The following is an 18,038-nucleotide window of genomic DNA, read 5'->3' as shown; positions in this document are numbered from 1 at the left end:
AATGGGTTTTAATTGTTTACATTAAATTAATGAATAAGTGTTTCAGATTTTTCTGAAAATTAACCCTCAACCCCTACAAAAGGGGGGTGAAATATTGTATGGGACTTAATACAATTTTCAAGATAAAAAGCTGAAAATTGGTAAACATACTCTTCATTATTGTGGAAGAAGAAAATATAATAATGAATTATCTATTTGTTTTTAAATTGCATCTCTGGGGAAATGGTGTAGGGGTGAACATTTATATGAAATTTCATTATTTTTGAAGAGAAACCCGTATGATGTTTGATTTACGTTTATGGTTATTAAAAAAGGAACGTAATGTAATGTAACGTCGTGGAAAATAGGACGGCACACGTTGCAGAAAGCGGAAGTGGGAGACGTAGCGAAGAATGAGGAGACACGTCGTGGAAAATGGGCGAGGCAAGTAGTGGGAAACTTGATGGGACAATATGTAGGAAGCGGGATTGGACTAGAACGTAGGTGGAAACAGTAAATTAAAAAAAAAAACGAATTTGTATCATATATATTACCAGTCTTACAATATAAAAGAATGACCGAGATTTTACTATGAAAATCACGCGGGCGATACCGCGGGCAAAAACTAGTTCTGAATAAAAACCATTTGATTTTCATTTGGATTTTTGATTAAATGACATTAAAGTCCTTTTCTTCTTGGAACTATGATCTTAATAAGGTGCTTTTTTCCTTGCCCAAAATAAATAGTAATCAAACCTTTTAATCATTTATTTATAATAATAACAGTTTATTTGTTTGACAAATTAAAAAACCCCCGACTTTTAATATTCATTTCGCTACAACTTTTGAATGGCTGAACCGATTTTCATGAAACATGGCTAAGAACACTCGAGATAAATTATCTATGACACAAAAAAATACTAAACGAAAATCGGTTCATACGTTCAGGAGCTACGATGTCACGTTGCCACAGACAGACACGTTGAACTTATAACACCCCTCTTTTTGCGTCGAGCGTTAAAACACATCATAATAAGGTTATACAGATTTATCACTTAATGGGTAGACAGCGCCAGATAGCCATGATAAAACACGTAAGCAACTATACCTTTAATCTCCCAATCTCGTAACCCATGGTTCTGTATCGGAATATACGGAATAGAAAAATACATTATGACACACATGATTTATTGCCCACTTTACCAAAGTGGTATGGATCGCTAGTGAAAAATAATTTTGAAAATAATCAAGTAATCTCTGGAAAAATCAAGATTATTTTTGTGATGCAAGGTTTCATGCAAAGTCTGTTAGATCAACATTCATTAAGTACAACGTTGATCTAACGGACCAATCCCCTGGAAGAGGTTCGTTTCATTCATAGAATAAGTCCGCCACTATTACCTTTTTTATTAATTTTATATTTATATTAGATAACATTAAATTTTTTTTTGTTGCCTGGTATTATTACAGATTACATTAAAGTATTACAACCTGTAAGAAATAAACGAGAATTAATTTTATAATGTAGCGGATTGTATTAGATATTTTTATTAATTTTCACACAGGTTTTTTAAAAAACAAAGACATATTTTGAAATTATTTTTTATGAAAAGATAAACTATATTTATATTCTGCACGAATTAACAATAGGTATTAAGTTTGTTCGCGTGTTGTATACAAGTACGACATAGTTCCAATCCGTCCATAGAGGTCGATGTCAACTTTTCACTGACTAAAGTACTTATGCAGGCAAAACTCATCAGTTTCTTTACAGAAGTCTCCTTTGTTTTCAACTGTTCGGACTTACGTTAGCCGAATTTCCTAATATAACTTAATAATAAAATACTTATACAAAAATAAATGGATGTCATACTCTGTCCAATCGACTAGATATTTTATTAAATTTTCCTATCGATCCTTTAGGATCTGGTGATAAAGAACTCCACTCAGTCGCAGAACAATCATCGAAGTCATAATTTCCACAATTCGTTATATCTTTCAAATTAGCTTGATTAACACATAAGCCTAACACATTGTAAAATTCGGAGGTTAACGAGTCTATCCATTCTTTTAAATCATTGTTCACTCTTTTAATATTTGATTGTGATATCTTCTGTAATAAAATATTTTCTTCTTCATCCGGTAGAAAATGTAAAGGTTTAATGTTGGAAAAGTCTTTATAAGCATTTTGAGATCCGCTGTGGATGATACTTGCCTCTTGATGAGTTAAATCCTTTCCAGAAAAAGATTCCAGAGGAGTAATTAAAAATTTCGTTAATACTATTAACTCATAATGTTCAAATAAACCGACTTTCCAAATTCCTGGTAATAGTGGGATTTTTAGGTTTGGTTTTATAAAATTTGTTAAATTATTTTCATTAATAATTATTACATTTACATCTGCTATAAGTCCAGTTGGATCCAACCATATAAGTGTAAGATTTTCGCCTTTTTTTTCAAGTATAGGCGAAAATTGATATAGTAGAACCGGTTCTGACAATGGACCCAAAATGTTGGCCAAATTTCTGAATATCATTTCTTTTTGATCATAATCTGAACTTACTTTAAAAATTTTAATATTTTCTGCTAAATGATTTCCAAAGTTGAACTCCATATATTTTTTTTGTTTGTACCAAGTTTCGAGGATTATTTCAGAACCTTTGTTAAGTACTGCTTTATGAAGTATTAGATTACCTTTGTAAACGTCTGCGTAATTATATGAATTTATTTCAACAATTTCATAAATATCTATTGTGCATCCTTTTTCGGATAAAATCTTCGCATTCTGTCGTATAATACTCCCGGCATGAGTAAGAAGTAGGTCATCTGTACTGGATGTTAAGTCGTCAATATGATAAATACTTTGCCAATAACCTTCCAAGTTTCTTAGCAGATGGTGGTCATTGAAACCGATGAATTGTTCCACTCTAGTTATAATTTCTTGATTAATTATTGGCTCGAATTTTCTTGCAAAGAATAATTGTCTATCCTCAGTATTTTGTATTCTTGGCCAGTCTTCCATCTTGAAATCATTTGGTGAACATCCACACCAATCAACAACATGTTTATATTGACATTTACACCCTAACTTTCTTTTCCAGTTAGTTACGTGCAAGTTGTTATCCACATATGTGTTACAAAATTGCGAGTTTCTTAATGCTGTATGAAAAAAAGATTCAGCTGGTAATAAAGTATGTTTAAAGACAATCTCTAATCCAGCCAGCAATTCATCTTGTTTTCCAGTGACATAAGACACAAATTGAGGAGATAATGCCACCCAGTCACTGCCGCCGTCGATTACTATTCCCCGCGGCAGCTTCCTCTCACCTACGCGCCACATATGAGTTTCACATTCTATAAATGTCTTGTCGAGGCCTTGTTTCTTAATAAATCTTTGAACTTCTCGTCCATGTGATTTAACAAAATTAAGTCCTTTATTTACAGATAAGAAATTTTCTAAGCTTTCAAGAGATTTAATAGGAAAGTCACTTTCGCTTAAGTTTATAACATAATCCCAATGCCATTTCAGTAGAAAGAGATCCTTCATAGACGCAATAAGCATCTGAAGCAAAGATGCGCCACCCCAAATGGATGAATATCTAGACGTGGCTAATTTAATATTTGGATATTGCTTTTCCAAAATAGACAATTTCCGATGCAAATAGTCTTGTCTCTGAAACAAAATTACATTATCTTTAATTAATACTGAAATCCACTTCTAGCCATTGTCATCTTTTTTTGTTGTAATTTCTTTCTATATTGTTTTAGTTGTATATGATTTGGTATCATGATGTCGGCTGAGGTATGAAATTAAGATAAATTGCAATGTTTCAAATACTTGTAAATTTGTACTTACTTTATCTACATGAATATAAAAATAATGATTACTTCGATAAAGAGCATTTATCAACCGATGTATTTGTCGCAATGCACGTCCATTCAGAGTTAAAAGAAATACAATCCTCACAGCTCCAGTTTCTCCTACAGTTTTAGGTGTCTTGGCAACAAATTCTGAAAATAATACTTCCTATAAATTTCAACGCTAGCCAGCAAGTAAAGCAATAAATTTATTTAAAACTGCAAGTCAAAGGATGTATTTACCTATATATACATCATTCAATTTAGTGGTTTGATAAAAGTTACAAAGATAGTTCCACTAACAAATACTTACTCTCTAAACCAGTTTCAAAAACATTCATTGTAAAGTAGCCTCCACAAGTCTTGGAAGACTCTCCAGGACATTTCATGTCACACAGATGCTCAGCAACTAATGCTGTTTCAGGAGGCAGATTTTCACCACAAAAGCATTCAGAACTGAAAACATTAACAATGCTGATTACATTGTAAAAACAAGAAAATCTGTTTAAAAAATTAGTAACTATAGTAACTTTAAAATTTCAATTTTTTTATGTTTAACCAAATTTCTTCGGTTTCGATTTCACAAATCGACTAGGCCAACTTTTATGTAATTTGATATTAAGTTAGCTTGAATAAACACCTTTTGTACCGAAAGTTCGCGATTCCCGTAGAATTGAGTCAAAAAGTCTGAGAGTCAAAAGTAGATGGCACTAGTGTGCATAAAAACGTAAGTATTTCTATATTAATCTTGATTATGTAAGCTATGATTACTATCAAACGAGATTACAAGTTATCTATTTCAAATTACATTAAGTTATATGATATTTTTCTACAGATTACAAACCCTAGTGACCCTGTCCAGTTTGGGAAGCAAGGTGAGTAACACATCTTTATAATTACTGGGTAGACAGAGCCAGGTTTGAATCAAGTCCATTTGTTTTTTCAAGTGTAATAAGATCCTTTTAGACCTTCTAGGCTCAGGACCTCTGGGCCCTATTCAATAAAGATTACAAGTAGGCAATTTTGTAGAAATGTAACAAATTTGTAATTTTTTAAGTGCTGGTTAAACCTTAGTTATGGAGGAATTTTACAAATAAAACGTTACAAATTGGTGCATTACTAATACTGTTCAGTAAACATTTACGTATGCAAAAAATGCCTTTAGATTAATAATAATAATTAAGATTGTAAGTTACAACTTTACTTAAAATGTAAGTTTATATTAAAAAGATAATTGATAATCATATTTTAAAATGTTTGAAATTTGGCTCTTATTATGTGTTCTGATTAGGGATTAATTTTATATTAGATTGGTTTATAAAAAAAGTCAAAAAGCATATTAATAAAATTACTTACATCTTCATCATCATTTCTTTAAGTCATTTTAATTAAACATCATACAATTTCTTTGGTCACTAAATTGAGGCACAAAATTCTAAGTTTCTGACACTTCACAAAATATGTCAATTTGTAACTACAATTATACATTCAATAAACCACTTTTTCGTACTAATGTCCCTGTATTGAGCAGAAATATGTAAAACTGTATAGCTACAATTTGACAATTTTGTTTCCACCATTGTAAACTTGTAAGTTATATTCTTTATTGAACAGAATTTTACAAATGTTTAACTTGTATTTTACTATTACATATTACAATTTATAATGTACTATGTGCTCCCCCGTGGGAATTTTGGGATAAAAGCGCCCTATGTGTTATTCCAGTTTATTTTCCACCCGTGTACCAAATTTCATAACAATTGGTTCAGATTTGATTTGAGATTGACCACCCAAACCATTCTGGATCACTTTTAAAAATTAATCTTGAAAATAAGTTATCTTTGAAAAGTAATTTTGATTTTTTTTTCGAAATTATTTTAGGTAATCTGTAATAATTTTGGAAGATTATAAATTGTGTCCATCTCTGGTTACAGCAACTGACAAAAGTAGGTAACTATTTTTAGAAACATCTATATTATACTAGCGGCCCGTCCAGGCTTCGCTCCAGTAAAAACATAATAAATTATACACCTAAACCTTTCTCAAGAAACACTATATCTTGGTGAAAACTGCATGAAAATCCATGCAGTAGTTTTTGAGTTTATCGCAAACAGACAGACAGACACAGCAGAGGACTTTGTTTTATAATATGTAAGGATAATTTCGCACAAAGGACTAACCTTCATTTTAAAATTGGTATACAAAAAAATTCTAACTTCCACTTACGCATACTGAACCCCTGCATAGGGAAAGCCAGCTTGAACACAAATATCAAGACATAATTGAGGTGAATTCATATTTACATAATTTCCATAAAAACTAGTGAGCAGCCTCAATTTTTTTTCATCTTGATAGCATCCTAAATGTTTACCATAAGACATTACATTGCTCTTGCAATAATTGGGTAATATTTTGGGATAAAATTTTCCGCTTTGAATAAGACATGTTGTATTGACAATCTGTTGTTTACATTTCTGAGTTTTAGCTCGATGAATTGCAGAAATGGCTTCTCTGCTTGTCACTGCGCACAGTGGTTTAAAATCCAGCTCTTCTATCCTAAGATGAGAACCGACTTTGTTTTTTTGAGTTACATCTTCATCGTCATTAATTCGATCCTCTTTTCTTGCAGACAAAGCACCTCTATGCAGTTTTTCTACTGATAAGGGTTTGTTTTTTAAAATATCGTCGTTATCTGAAGGAAAGAAACTTAAGGCCACGAGAATTTGGACAAAAAATGCTATTGAAACTGTTATCAATAGACACTTTGCGTACTTAAAGTATATTCGGCGAAAAAAACAAGCCATTTCAGCATCATTACGCAATAAGTTATTAAAGACTTTCTTTGAATATTATTATATACATCTTTCTTTTATGAATTTATTTTCAATCAAAATCTTGTGGTTGTAGTGTGGAGTGTGGACATGTATGGACATAACATTCTCGTGTTTATTTATTTTCACTGTGTGACTTGCTTGATTGACGTCTTAACTTGACAATACAGTGTTGCCATCTCCTAGCTGTACCTCCTAGCATGGAATAGGGAATATTACGCAAAACTCGGCGCAGATGGCGCTACTGGTACAACTAGGTGCCAATAGGGAGTATTACTGCACATTTGTCCCGCCAGAGTACAACATTGTATTTTAGGTACACAAAAGCTTTGCCGCCTTTTGCTATGTCGATTAAAACGTCTATTTAGAGTACTTTATTAATCCTTTCATTTTGTAAGCATTCGTTTGTGAAAATATACAACAATATAGCATATTCGAGTGCCGAAATATTGGGAAAAATCGTTTTCCATAAGATAAAAACTTCTATAACTATGGGATACGCCTCACGCTGTAAAATTTTCGAGTTAGTTCGAGTTCCAGTAAACAGTCGAAAAGAAGTCACACGTGAGGACTTATTAAAATATGGACTTCATACAGGTAAGATCTTCAGTCAACATCAAGTTTATATCAGTTTATGACCACAATTGACCAAATAATGCAGAACATAACCTAAAATAGTGTTATTATTTTAAGGATAATCCACTAAATCCTTCCTTTTTCCTTTAAACTCGCACCACGATTGCGTAGAAGGTATTTTTGGTCGTAACAATATTGAAAATTTGCGCTTTTTGCCTCCATTGGCAAAGTCAAATTCCAATCATTTATTCAGAAATTAGACCTTCACAGGCAATTTTTCTTTTTCTAAATAATATTTTTCACAACCTACAAACTACTGGCATTTCGGAACGACTACTGCTGAGAAGAAATGCCGAAAGGAACTAATTGGTGTAAGCCGAAAACCAGTGCTATCAGGTTCTGCCGTGTTTCTGCCACAGCAACATGCTGAGCTGGCCGCCTTTTCGACAATTGTTATTACTGTACTGTTAATTTTAAGTCGCATAGTTAGTTGTAAGTTTATGTAATATTTTGTCGAATAAAAATATTTTCTATCTTTTTTTCATTTGAACAGTGTTGGCCCCTATCATGCCAGAATGTTTTTGTACCTTAGTTATACCAGTAGTGCCATCTGCGCTGAGCTTTTGCGTAATATCTGGTACGTATATATCTCTGTCTGTACTCCGTAGTTCCGCACAATGTAGCTACATAATAAATACATGGCCACAAACACAAAGAAAAAAAAAAATGACAGGCAGGTACAGGTAGATAGCAAACAGTTAGATGCTTAATATTCCTTTATTTCCTTCTAAAATTTAGTTTTGTATGTTAATATAATAAATTATACATGTATGTACTTTTATATTCATACGCTCATTTGTCCTTGAATTTAATAGAGGTAATTGATACGAATAGAGGCTGTTTTGGGCTTATCAGTGCAGAGTCCACGTATCTCAATACAATAAAAAATATTTTCTACCTACTTAGCAACTTTGCATGCTCTTTGCAAGTTAGTTTAAATCTATTGTTTGATTGTTTTAGCAATGATTCGCTCCAAAATATTGCCTATTGGAAAAATTAACTTTTTAAAATTAAACGCCAAATCACACCATACAAAAAATGGTAGACTAAATGGAAAAGTAGCAATAGTGACTGCATCAACTGATGGGTAAGTTCTCATACCTAATGTTTCTTCTACCAATATCAGAGCCATCCAAATTACATCAAATTTCATTTTTGGTCACCCCATCCTTGTCAAGTTGGTGGTGTCACCCCATCGAAAGTAAAATGCAATAAATTTGATAATATGATAAACGTGGATGGATCATTCAAAATTTATATTCAAAATAACAAAACAATAAAACTAGACATAGAAAAAATACTTTTATATTAGAATTAAAATTTCTTCCTGGCTTTGACAGCTGCAAACTCAGAAATAACTTTCTCCAAATGTATATATTGTATTGTCTCATGTTCAATGGCTTATATACCAAGATAGCATTCTTGGTAAGTTGCAATTGGGTCATTGTTGTCCTGAAATAGTTTTTTATTAATTTTAATTTACTAAATCTCCTCTCACATGAAGCTACGGTGATGCAAACCATAATGAACAATTTTAGCAGAATCATAAGAATTGGAAGAGATTCTGTAAAATTCCTAATGTTTGTTGTTCTTAAAAGTGAGTCATGAGTGAATGTCCCCCAAAAAGGTGACACCCGGTATGGCCCGGCCCTGCCTCCCCCAAAATATTATATGGATGCAAAAGCATAGGACCCTAAATAAAAAAATATCATTCAGGTCTCACTTCCTTACACCAATATATATGACCATTGGTATCACAGGAGTATCAAAACCAATGGGGTATGTACTTCCTGTTTAATTAAGACTCATGAAATTTTGCAAGAAGCAAGCAAGAAAACCATAAATAAATAATGATCACAAAATGTTTAATGTATTGTACCTAACTTATTATAACTAAATATGGTAACTGCTGTCTACTTTTAAGCATCTGTTTTATTCTCATTTAAGTGGATTTATTATAAACTTTTTAGGAGAATAAATTCTTTAAACCTACTACCTCTAAAAAAAGCAAATTTTACGAAACCTTAGATGGGCAAGTCCAACTAGTACTTGATCAGTTTTTGAAGAAGTCCATATGGCAACATTAATGTGAATTACTTTGATGAATTTATTATTGTCAATCCAGCCAGACCTGGAGTTTACTTACTTACTTTTAAATCACAATATTGAGATAATGCTCTAATGAACACATGTTTTAAGCATTGGATATGCCATAGCCAAAAGACTTGGAGATGAAGGAGCATCAGTAATTGTTAGCAGCCGCAAAGAGGAAAACGTAAAGAAGGCAGTTGAAACTCTTCGTGGAGATGGCATCCAAGTGGAAGGTGTGGTCTGCCATGTGGGCAACTCTGATCAGAGAAAGAAATTATTTGACACTGTAAGCATTCAATTCACTATACTGACAAGCATTTATTTGACTTGCATTGTAACTATGTATGAAGAGGGTGATAACAATATCGATATATAGGTAATGAATCCTCGAGCCACACAAGTTTGTATACCAATTTGCCTCATTTATAGTAGCTTTCATTGACCACAACTACTTCTGGTGAAGGAAAATATCGTGAGGAAACCTGCACACTAGATTGATTATTGTGTGTGAAATGGAGAAGGCAATGGCAAAACCACCCCATTAATAGAGCCAAGAAAGTTGCTGTGTGTTTCATTCTACGTAATTACCACGACCCTCAGCCATAAGGAAAAACGACTATGAAGAGTTGCTATGTAGGCATGTAACTATATTGGTGGAATCTTGCAACTCAATTTCAGATATCTTCAACCAATTGAGCACTGAAATTTTGATTTTGTAGAAATTTTGTTTGTGCCTTTGATGTTTTAATTTTCTGTATGTATTTATTCTATATCTAGTCTAGCCATAAATATTGTAAAAAAGAAAAAATATGTTTTTCTATTGTAAATAACATTTATTGCTTTTACAATGTGTTCGTTTAATACACAAGTATATGAAAATATAAAAAGCTTATTCGAAGTGGTCTCCATTGGCTGCAATACAGTCCTTTAAACGTTGAGGCCAGTTATTAATTGAAGCACGCACTCTTTCCATGGTAAAATTCTTCACTGCCAATCGTATGGATTGTTTTAGGGATTCCAAATTATCATGGCGTTTAGAGCAAGCCTTACTCTCTAAAACTGACCTTATATCATAATCCAGCGGATTAAGATCGGGACTAGATGACGGCCAGTCTTTAGCTTTGATGAAGTTGGAAACGTTCGATTCCAACCAATACTGCGTGGACCGAGCTTTGTGACCCGGTGCCGAGTCTTGCTGGAAGGACCATTCTTTCTAACTTTTCAAAAATGCTATCTTGATCCACTTGTGCCGATGTTTTGATACCTTTTTCACAAAAGTATGGCTCAGTCAGTCCTCCATAGCTAACACCCCACCAAACCATCACTGAAGTAGGAAAATGCCCACGTTGCACTCTGTCGAAGATATTTTTCTATCACAAACCTTTGACTAATACCAAGCGTATGGAGAGTTTTAAAAATTGAATTTGGCTCCATACCTACTTTGTGTAATATCGGCAAATATTGTACAATGTATTGGCGCCTAGATAAGAAAAGACAATGAAAAATCATATAAAAATAACGGATTCCTAATTCAAATGTAATATTTTGTTTCTTTTTGATTGTAACAGTATTTATGGCCAGACTAAATATTTATTTATTTTGGCGATAAATTATACATTGTATTGTGGACTAGTTTGGATGACAATACAGCATGACCAGGTGCACCCAACCGTTTCTGGGTGCACACCATACGTGAGAACTCTACGGATTACTGCACATGATTTTTTTACTTATTTAAATACAAATTAGGTATAATAATAATAATAACCTTATCTTATTCACCCAAGAAAAAAAATTCTTTATTATTTTTCAGGCAGTCAAAAAATTTGGTGGCCTTGATATACTTGTGTCAAATGCAGCAGTCAACCCCTCTGTATCACCTATCTTAGAGGTAAAAAAATAATGTCTACTTAAAATTTACAAAAATTAGCGGATTAGAATTTTGTCGGTGAACATTTGGAGTTGTCATTTCGGCAACCTAGAGCAGCACATATGTGAAACATGGTTACCGCCATATTTTCTCGTCGGAAATTTCACAACGCCTCAAGACAAGTTTAAAATTAATGCGAGTTATCGGTGATAACGGCTTCGTGATTCCTTACTAATGGGTCTAATGACGAAGCTCTAAAGTCGCTCAACGAGATATGCTTCGTGTTGAAGAGGGGACGCAAATGTAACATGTATACTTGATCAGACAATCTTGGCGTTTTCAAATTCGTATTATAGGAGAAAACCTTCCTCCTCTGACTATGCCACTTTTTCCTGGTCTTTGCAGAAGGTGCAAACACAATGTAGTAAAGTAAGGATGATTATTTTGCGTGCCAATAGTCTAATAACTAAGGGCGGCACCCTGGGTTGTGTGAAACGGAAAAGAGAAACTAAAAAAGCTGATCTGGGGCTCCGACGCTCTACAGCTAAGGAAGATACCCAGAATTTTCTCAGATGATAAAGAGAAAGATAACTATTTAGATATTTATCGTAATTCTCATTTTTTTATCAGTTTGTGTATATTCAAAATATAATATTGGCATTAAGTAGGTATATTGAGTTATCACCCGGTCAGTGGGTTGTTTGGGTGGGTTGAAACGGGCGATAACTGAGTTTTAACCCACGGTCGGGTTTTAACCCAGCTCCATTAATACAATACAATTCAATCAACACATTAATAAAAGTACGTTTTTTGTCCCGTTTCATTATACATATAACACAAAATATTAAATTACAGACCATCTTCTATCTAGAGTAAGCGCGCCAAAATGGCGGTCATTTGAAAGCGCTTATCTATAATAAACGCTCTATATTTTCAAGTTTTGGCTTTTACCCTACGCCCACTAAAATCCATCTTGAAGATCCATTCATGGATCTTTTTACACTTTTATGCCCACTTGAATCTAAGATTCCCTGAACCCTGGAATATATTTTTACATTTATATAATGATGTAAATTATCAAATGTATGTGTAAAAATACAAGCATATTCTAAGTTTTTTAAAATTGAAGATACCTATTTGATATTCACTGAATAGTAAATAATTGTCCTATGTTATTGGTTGACAGACTGGCGAAGATGCATGGGATAAGATTTTTGAAATCAATGTAAAATCCTCATGGTTGCTGGCCAAGGAAGCATATCCAGAATTAATTAAAAGAGGTGGTGGAAGTATAGTGTTTATTTCATCTATTGCTGGATACCAACCTATGAGTGTAAGTTTGTATCCCACCAGAAACATCCTGTAAAATCTAGAAGTTTCGATGAAGCTGCTTTTTTCTCTATAAAAAGTTATGAGGCCAAGTCTAAGCTTCCTTATTGCGTTATATACTAAACGACAGGTATTAAACGCGCACATACCTTTTTTAAATAAAAAGATACGTGCGCGTTTAATACCTGTCGTTTAATATATAATTATGCAACATGAAAGTTTAAAAGTTCCTTACCTGCGATTTCTTCGATTTTATGTGACCGACCGTTGACGTGATGGTAGATAGAAGTCAAGTCTCAATGCAATTTTCGCACTAATTGACATCATTGTGGATGCTAATACATTGCTGGTTTTTCCCTTGCGGTAAATTACAGCTCTCATTACAGATTACGTAATGTTTATTGATTGGTCTGCATCTATCCGAGTTTGGAAATAGTATGTTGCCGTCGGTCAATGGCCTTACAAAAAGATAGAATATGTTTAAAAAAATATTACTCCGGTGTGTTTTTGCCTTTAGTCAAAATAAAATGCCAAATTAGTGATTTAAATTATTGATAACATTATTATTTTCAGCCTTTAGGAGCATACAGTGTCAGTAAGACTACACTTCTAGGCTTAACAAAGGCAATATCCACTGAAGTTGTACATGATAATATAAGGGTTAATTGCGTTGCTCCAGGCATAGTTGCAACAAAATTTGCTGCTGCGGTGAGTATAAAGTTTGTTTTTCTTGTTCCGTATTGCTTTTACAAACATTAGTAGGTATTCATTTTATTTATACCCATTTAATAAACCGGAAGAACTTGAAAAAGAGAATATTAATAAATCGCTAGCCACATTCAGTTTTAAAATAAACCAAACTGTGCAATTTTTTACAGATAACCAGCTCAGAACCAGCGAAGGAAAAGTCTTTGTCGATCGTACCAATGGACAGGTTCGGAAAACCTTCGGAGATCGCCAGTGCTGTAGCTTTCTTAGCTTCCGACGATGCTAGTTATATTACCGGCGAGACTATAGTTGTTGCTGGAGGTGCATATGCACATCTCTGAGTTAAATTTACCGACATAACAATATCCTTCTAAATCAGTCAGGTCGAATAATTACACTTTATTATTATTTCGCAAGCATTGATTTTATATATCAAAACATATGTGCATATACCATATAACATACAATAATTTTACTACTACATGTTAATATCTACGGCAGCTGGTGTAGGTAAATTGATGATATTGTTGTTTGATCTTAGGACGGCAATGGGATTTTTTTCATATCGCAATAATAAAATTGTTTGCAGTTTCGACTGCACTTATAGTAACATAGGAATATTCAAATGGTATTATCGAAAACGTTTCGGACTCGGCTTCAGAGTCGTCTTCAGGGCGAGCTAGGACCGACTAACTGACCCAGCCCTCAACCCTCTCTAACTTCGATCAGCTTTGACGTTTGCTCCCACGCTCCAAACTTCGCAGGTTCACAGAACTCATGTAAAAGGTTTCGCAGAACTCATTTAAAAGGTCTTAACAGTTCTTATAAATTGGGAGCGCGTATAAATGTCACTTGTTTATCCGTTAAAAATTTGTCAGTTCTTCCGTTTATATACACTACCTACACTGCATCAGCTAACATTTACTAAATAATCAATAGACAGCGCTTCTGTAACTTTTTCGCTACAACTTGAACGGCTAAACCGATTTTGATCAAACATATCTAAGAACCACCGCATAAAAATTAGCTAATAAATAAACAAAAACGCATCCAAATCGGTTCACCTGTTGATGAGCTATGGTGCCACCACAGGGTGCCATATACACAGACAGACGAACAATGTTTGTCCGCAGTATCGGTCAAACACGAGGGGTGTGTTATAAGTTTGACCGATTGATTTGATTTTTTGCGTCGGGGGTTAAGAACTAGCCTCTCACAATCGAATTCGCTCGGTGTGGTGTCAGCCCTTTTTGAGGTCACAGGCTAGGCCCTGTTAATTTTGAAAAGTTTATTTTAAAAGTAAGCATAATAAATGTTTAGTTTATTAAGTATGAATCAGGTACAGGGTTATAAGGTGGAGTGTTAATCATATGAAAAGTTAATTGTATAAATACACTTTGTGATATATATATAAATATTGTTTTTTTCTTATTCTTTTTTGTAAAGCGAATTCCGTGCCAAAATATAATGGCTAGGATATTATTCCAGTAAGGTTTGAATCATGGATTTATGTATTATTTTTGTAAGTAGGTGTATTTTATATGAGATTACAAATACTTTGTTAAAATGTCTTTGGTTTTTTAATACTTATATGAAATCATAAGTAATTGTTCCTTGACTAACGAAATTGAATTAAAAACAAACATGTATAAGTACATACATTATTTGCCTTCTTTATTAGTTTGTAGACAATAACAAGCAGATAAAACGAAAAAAACAACATGACAAGACAACCTTATTTCTAAAATAACAGAAATAATAAATTTGAAACTATGAAATGTACTTAACTATGATACAGGAGTTAAAATATGCTTAAATTAAGGTGTTCACGTTAGGTAGGTATATACAAAAGCTAACAGTGACTGGGCATTTTTAAAACATTGCAACAATAGGGATTTTTTTGAAACATGAATGTTGTAGTTTGTAGAAATTATGGTTAAAATTGCAAGTATATAAATGGTGAGCATCAAGATGGAGGGACCAACTCCCGGATCCCGGATATATATATATATTTATTATTCTGTACTAGCAGCAATTTCGTAATCAAATAAGCTGTTAATTATTAATAAATCCTTGGAGCCTGCCCTGAAAAGATTTATAGTTAATTTGCCTCTATCTTATTCAGGGTGATTTCTTATGCATAGATCCTATGCATTATTTTACCTACATGCTCAGTCGATGGTACTGAACAAATTTTTCATATGGAAGCAATCTTGAAATCGCGAAAAAAATCTGCTGATCCATACATTTTCCACGACTCTAGGTATTTAATTTTGTATAGAAAAGCCGACTTTTTTTTCGAGATTTCGGAGTTACTCCTATACTAAAAGTTGTTCAGAAACATGGACTGAGCATGTAGACAAAATATTGCCAATGTATAAAAAGTTACCCTATATATGTATATAGTAATAAGGATCACTTGAAGCAAAATTTTAAAAATCTCCATTCTATAAAACTAGAATTAGTGCTAATCTTAACTTAAACTTCAAAACGATTGTCTTGCACACGTGATTGTCGGGCTAGATTTTGTTGACTCGAGATATTATGCGTTATGTCTCGTTTTAATAGATGTTAGCGTGTTCTTGCTTTCTCAACATCTCATTATCTCTCTACCTGTCATGTGTTTTGTTTATAACCAAGCAGTTTTTATATTATAAAGAGTTGTGTGCTTTTTTCAAATTTTCTGGTTTAAATATTGAGGCCAAGACACATAATTTTAGCAAAAATATATAAAAGTATTGAAGACTAGTTGATGCCCGCGACTTCGTTCGCGTGCAGAACAATTTTTGGTCAAAATTATTAGAGAAATTAAAAAATCCTTTGTAAACTATATTGGGGGTCTTTCCTTCGGGCGCTAATATAAAAAGACCTGAAGAGTAAAGAGAAAACATATGACAGGTAGAGACCCTGGAAAAAGCCACATAAAACCGCAATAAGTGGTATACGCGGGATATGTACAGTTTCACCGGCACCACCGGCAGTGAGAATCTCGGCTTCAATTAAATTATTATACTTTCACAGGAAATTACTCATCAGGTTTAACAATTTTTGTTAAGGCGTCATTTCTTTATTTCCTATAGTTTTGTATCTTTTATAAGTCTTAATTTCTATATTTCCTATAGTTTAGTTTGACCATCATAGGTCTTCATCGGGTGTTCCAATCTTCGATTTTTCTACCTCAACAGAAAATGCTCATCAGGCTGAACAACTTTTGTTAAGGCGTCATTTCTATATTTCCTATACTTTAGCTGGACTATCCGGTGTTCCAGTTTTTAAAATCATTTATACCCTATATGTTGCCCAGGCTTTAATAGCTGTATAATAAAAAAGTTTCATTCGAATCCGTCCAGTAGTTCCGGAGATTAGCGTTTTCAAACAGACATACAGTTTTTTTCAAATTCATACTCTTATTACTATGACTCTATCGCCTAATTTTGTTTTTATGTAAATATATTTAATGTACATAATTTTTCTACTGTTATGTATATATATTGATAAAATTTAAAAAATCGATACGCTATTTTTCTCTAAAACAAATATTGAATGATGACATTTAGCTGTGGACACATATTACACATTTCATTCAATTTTAAGCTACGCCCACCTATAATAATTGAATTAAATTAATTTGCTGTTAAATCAAGTGATTTATTACAAGTGATTGTAAACAGTCATGAATGTGTGCATTCCAAAAAGTAGGTCTGGCGATATTAATGAATATTTTTACGTTTTCCACCAATACTCGTAAATTTCATAATACTTACTATTTTAGGCAAAGCTGTGTACAAGGTGTTATAATGGTACGATTTGCGAAAAACATTTTTTATCGAAAACTAGAAAATAGAACCGTTTTCCCCCCAAAGGGTAGAAAACGGATATTTAGGTTTCAGCCGTAGCTTGAACCATTTGAGATGACGCTTACGTTAAATACATAATACACACTTGTTTCCCACGTCTTATCTGTACGAGTACAAGAGACGACCGCATTTACCTTGATGTAGGGCAATAGGCGTCGCTGGGCCAAGGGCGCCGAGCGGAATAAGATGTAAAATATAATTACAAATAGTATAAAGACTACTTACGATTTACATGAATAATTTTCATAAAAATATATATATATATAACGTTCAAAGCGTACTGACACCAAATCGGTCCCCTCTCCGCCAGCCGCGCGCTGCTCACACCGGAGGAACGAGATAGCGATATGCGTCGTCTCTTGTACTCGTACAGATAAGACGTAGGAAACAAGTGTGTATTATGTATTTAACGTAAGCGTCATCTCAAATGGTTCAAGCATAGGCTCGAACACCTAAATACACCGATATCCTTTTTAAATAAGCCCTGAAAATAGTAATTAGCCCTGAAATGATTTGTAATTCATTTGTGTCCACCTTGCATAAGACAGATATCTGGGAATTGGTCCCTCCATATTGACACTCACAAAAAATTCTATATTGTTATCGCCATATTTTATTGTTAGTAACCGCAGAGCGAGTTTCCACATTGCGTGGAAGCTTGCGCTGCGGTTGCTAACAAAAAAATAGCCTGCTTCCACCTGCAAAAAGAAAACGCGACCGAGTTCTAATTGGAAACTCGCATAAGGGCTGCACTTTATACTATCGGTCGATTAAGGTTTTTATTTGTTAGTACATTAACGACATCGAACGCTTCATATCGAATTTATAGTATAAATATAAATTCGATAAACGATAAACTTCGTGTTTTGTAACTTTTAT

General features: G+C 33.4%; 2 protein-coding genes across 12 annotated transcripts; one reads left to right on the top strand and one right to left on the bottom strand.

The window, feature by feature from the left end:
- Nucleotides 1-511: 511 nt before the first annotated feature.
- On the bottom strand, nt 512-6,815 carry oxt (peptide O-xylosyltransferase). 3 transcript variants are annotated; one of them, XM_053750263.1, is made up of 4 exons: nt 6,064-6,813; nt 4,151-4,293; nt 3,836-3,990; nt 512-3,652 (listed from the first exon to the last, which is right to left on the bottom strand). In XM_053750263.1, the coding sequence occupies exons 1-4, from the start codon at nt 6,639-6,641 to the stop codon at nt 1,847-1,849; spliced, it is 2,682 nt and encodes an 893-aa protein (XP_053606238.1). In that variant the 5' UTR covers nt 6,642-6,813; the 3' UTR covers nt 512-1,846. The 3 variants fall into 3 exon arrangements, with proteins under 3 accessions (XP_053606238.1, XP_064292285.1, XP_053606240.1); XM_064436215.1 differs by having other exon boundaries at nt 6,018-6,120; XM_053750265.2 differs by having other exon boundaries at nt 3,444-3,652; nt 3,868-3,990; nt 6,064-6,815.
- On the top strand, nt 6,471-14,873 carry Dhrs4 (Dehydrogenase/reductase 4). 9 transcript variants are annotated; one of them, XM_053750270.2, is made up of 8 exons: nt 6,988-7,265; nt 7,798-7,881; nt 8,265-8,391; nt 9,504-9,681; nt 11,209-11,286; nt 12,452-12,598; nt 13,168-13,302; nt 13,473-14,873. In XM_053750270.2, the coding sequence occupies exons 1-8, from the start codon at nt 7,160-7,162 to the stop codon at nt 13,641-13,643; spliced, it is 1,026 nt and encodes a 341-aa protein (XP_053606245.1). In that variant the 5' UTR covers nt 6,988-7,159; the 3' UTR covers nt 13,644-14,873. The 9 variants fall into 9 exon arrangements, with proteins under 9 accessions (XP_053606253.1, XP_053606247.1, XP_053606245.1 ...); XM_053750278.1 differs by lacking the exons at nt 6,988-7,265; nt 7,798-7,881 and adding an exon at nt 6,471-6,502; XM_053750272.2 differs by lacking the exon at nt 12,452-12,598 and having other exon boundaries at nt 6,980-7,265.
- Nucleotides 14,874-18,038: the final 3,165 nt, after the last annotated feature.

The sequence above is a fragment of the Plodia interpunctella genome, chromosome 10 (genome assembly GCF_027563975.2).
Source record: "Plodia interpunctella isolate USDA-ARS_2022_Savannah chromosome 10, ilPloInte3.2, whole genome shotgun sequence".
In the NCBI taxonomy this organism is placed as follows: Eukaryota; Metazoa; Arthropoda; class Insecta; order Lepidoptera; family Pyralidae; genus Plodia; species Plodia interpunctella.
Note: the sequence above shows the minus strand (reverse complement) of the source record. Positions and strands in the feature narration are given on the sequence as shown.

Bases quoted from the DNA above. Each gene is read 5' to 3' on its own strand.
- oxt (XM_053750263.1), bottom strand. From the start codon at position 6,641: ATGGCTTGTTTTTTTCGCCGAATATACTTTAAGTACGCAAAGTGTCTA. The intron at 4,294-6,063 runs GTAAGTGGAAGT...TAATGTTTTCAG, and splicing joins TATGCAGGGGTTCAGTATGC to TTCTGAATGCTTTTGTGGTG. The intron at 3,991-4,150 runs GTAAGTATTTGT...TATTATTTTCAG, and splicing joins TTTTGAAACTGGTTTAGAGA to AATTTGTTGCCAAGACACCT.
- Dhrs4 (XM_053750270.2), top strand. From the start codon at position 7,160: ATGGGATACGCCTCACGCTGTAAAATTTTCGAGTTAGTTCGAGTTCCA. The intron at 7,266-7,797 runs GTAAGATCTTCA...TCATTTGAACAG, and splicing joins AAAATATGGACTTCATACAG to TGTTGGCCCCTATCATGCCA. The intron at 12,599-13,167 runs GTAAGTTTGTAT...TATTATTTTCAG, and splicing joins CTGGATACCAACCTATGAGT to CCTTTAGGAGCATACAGTGT.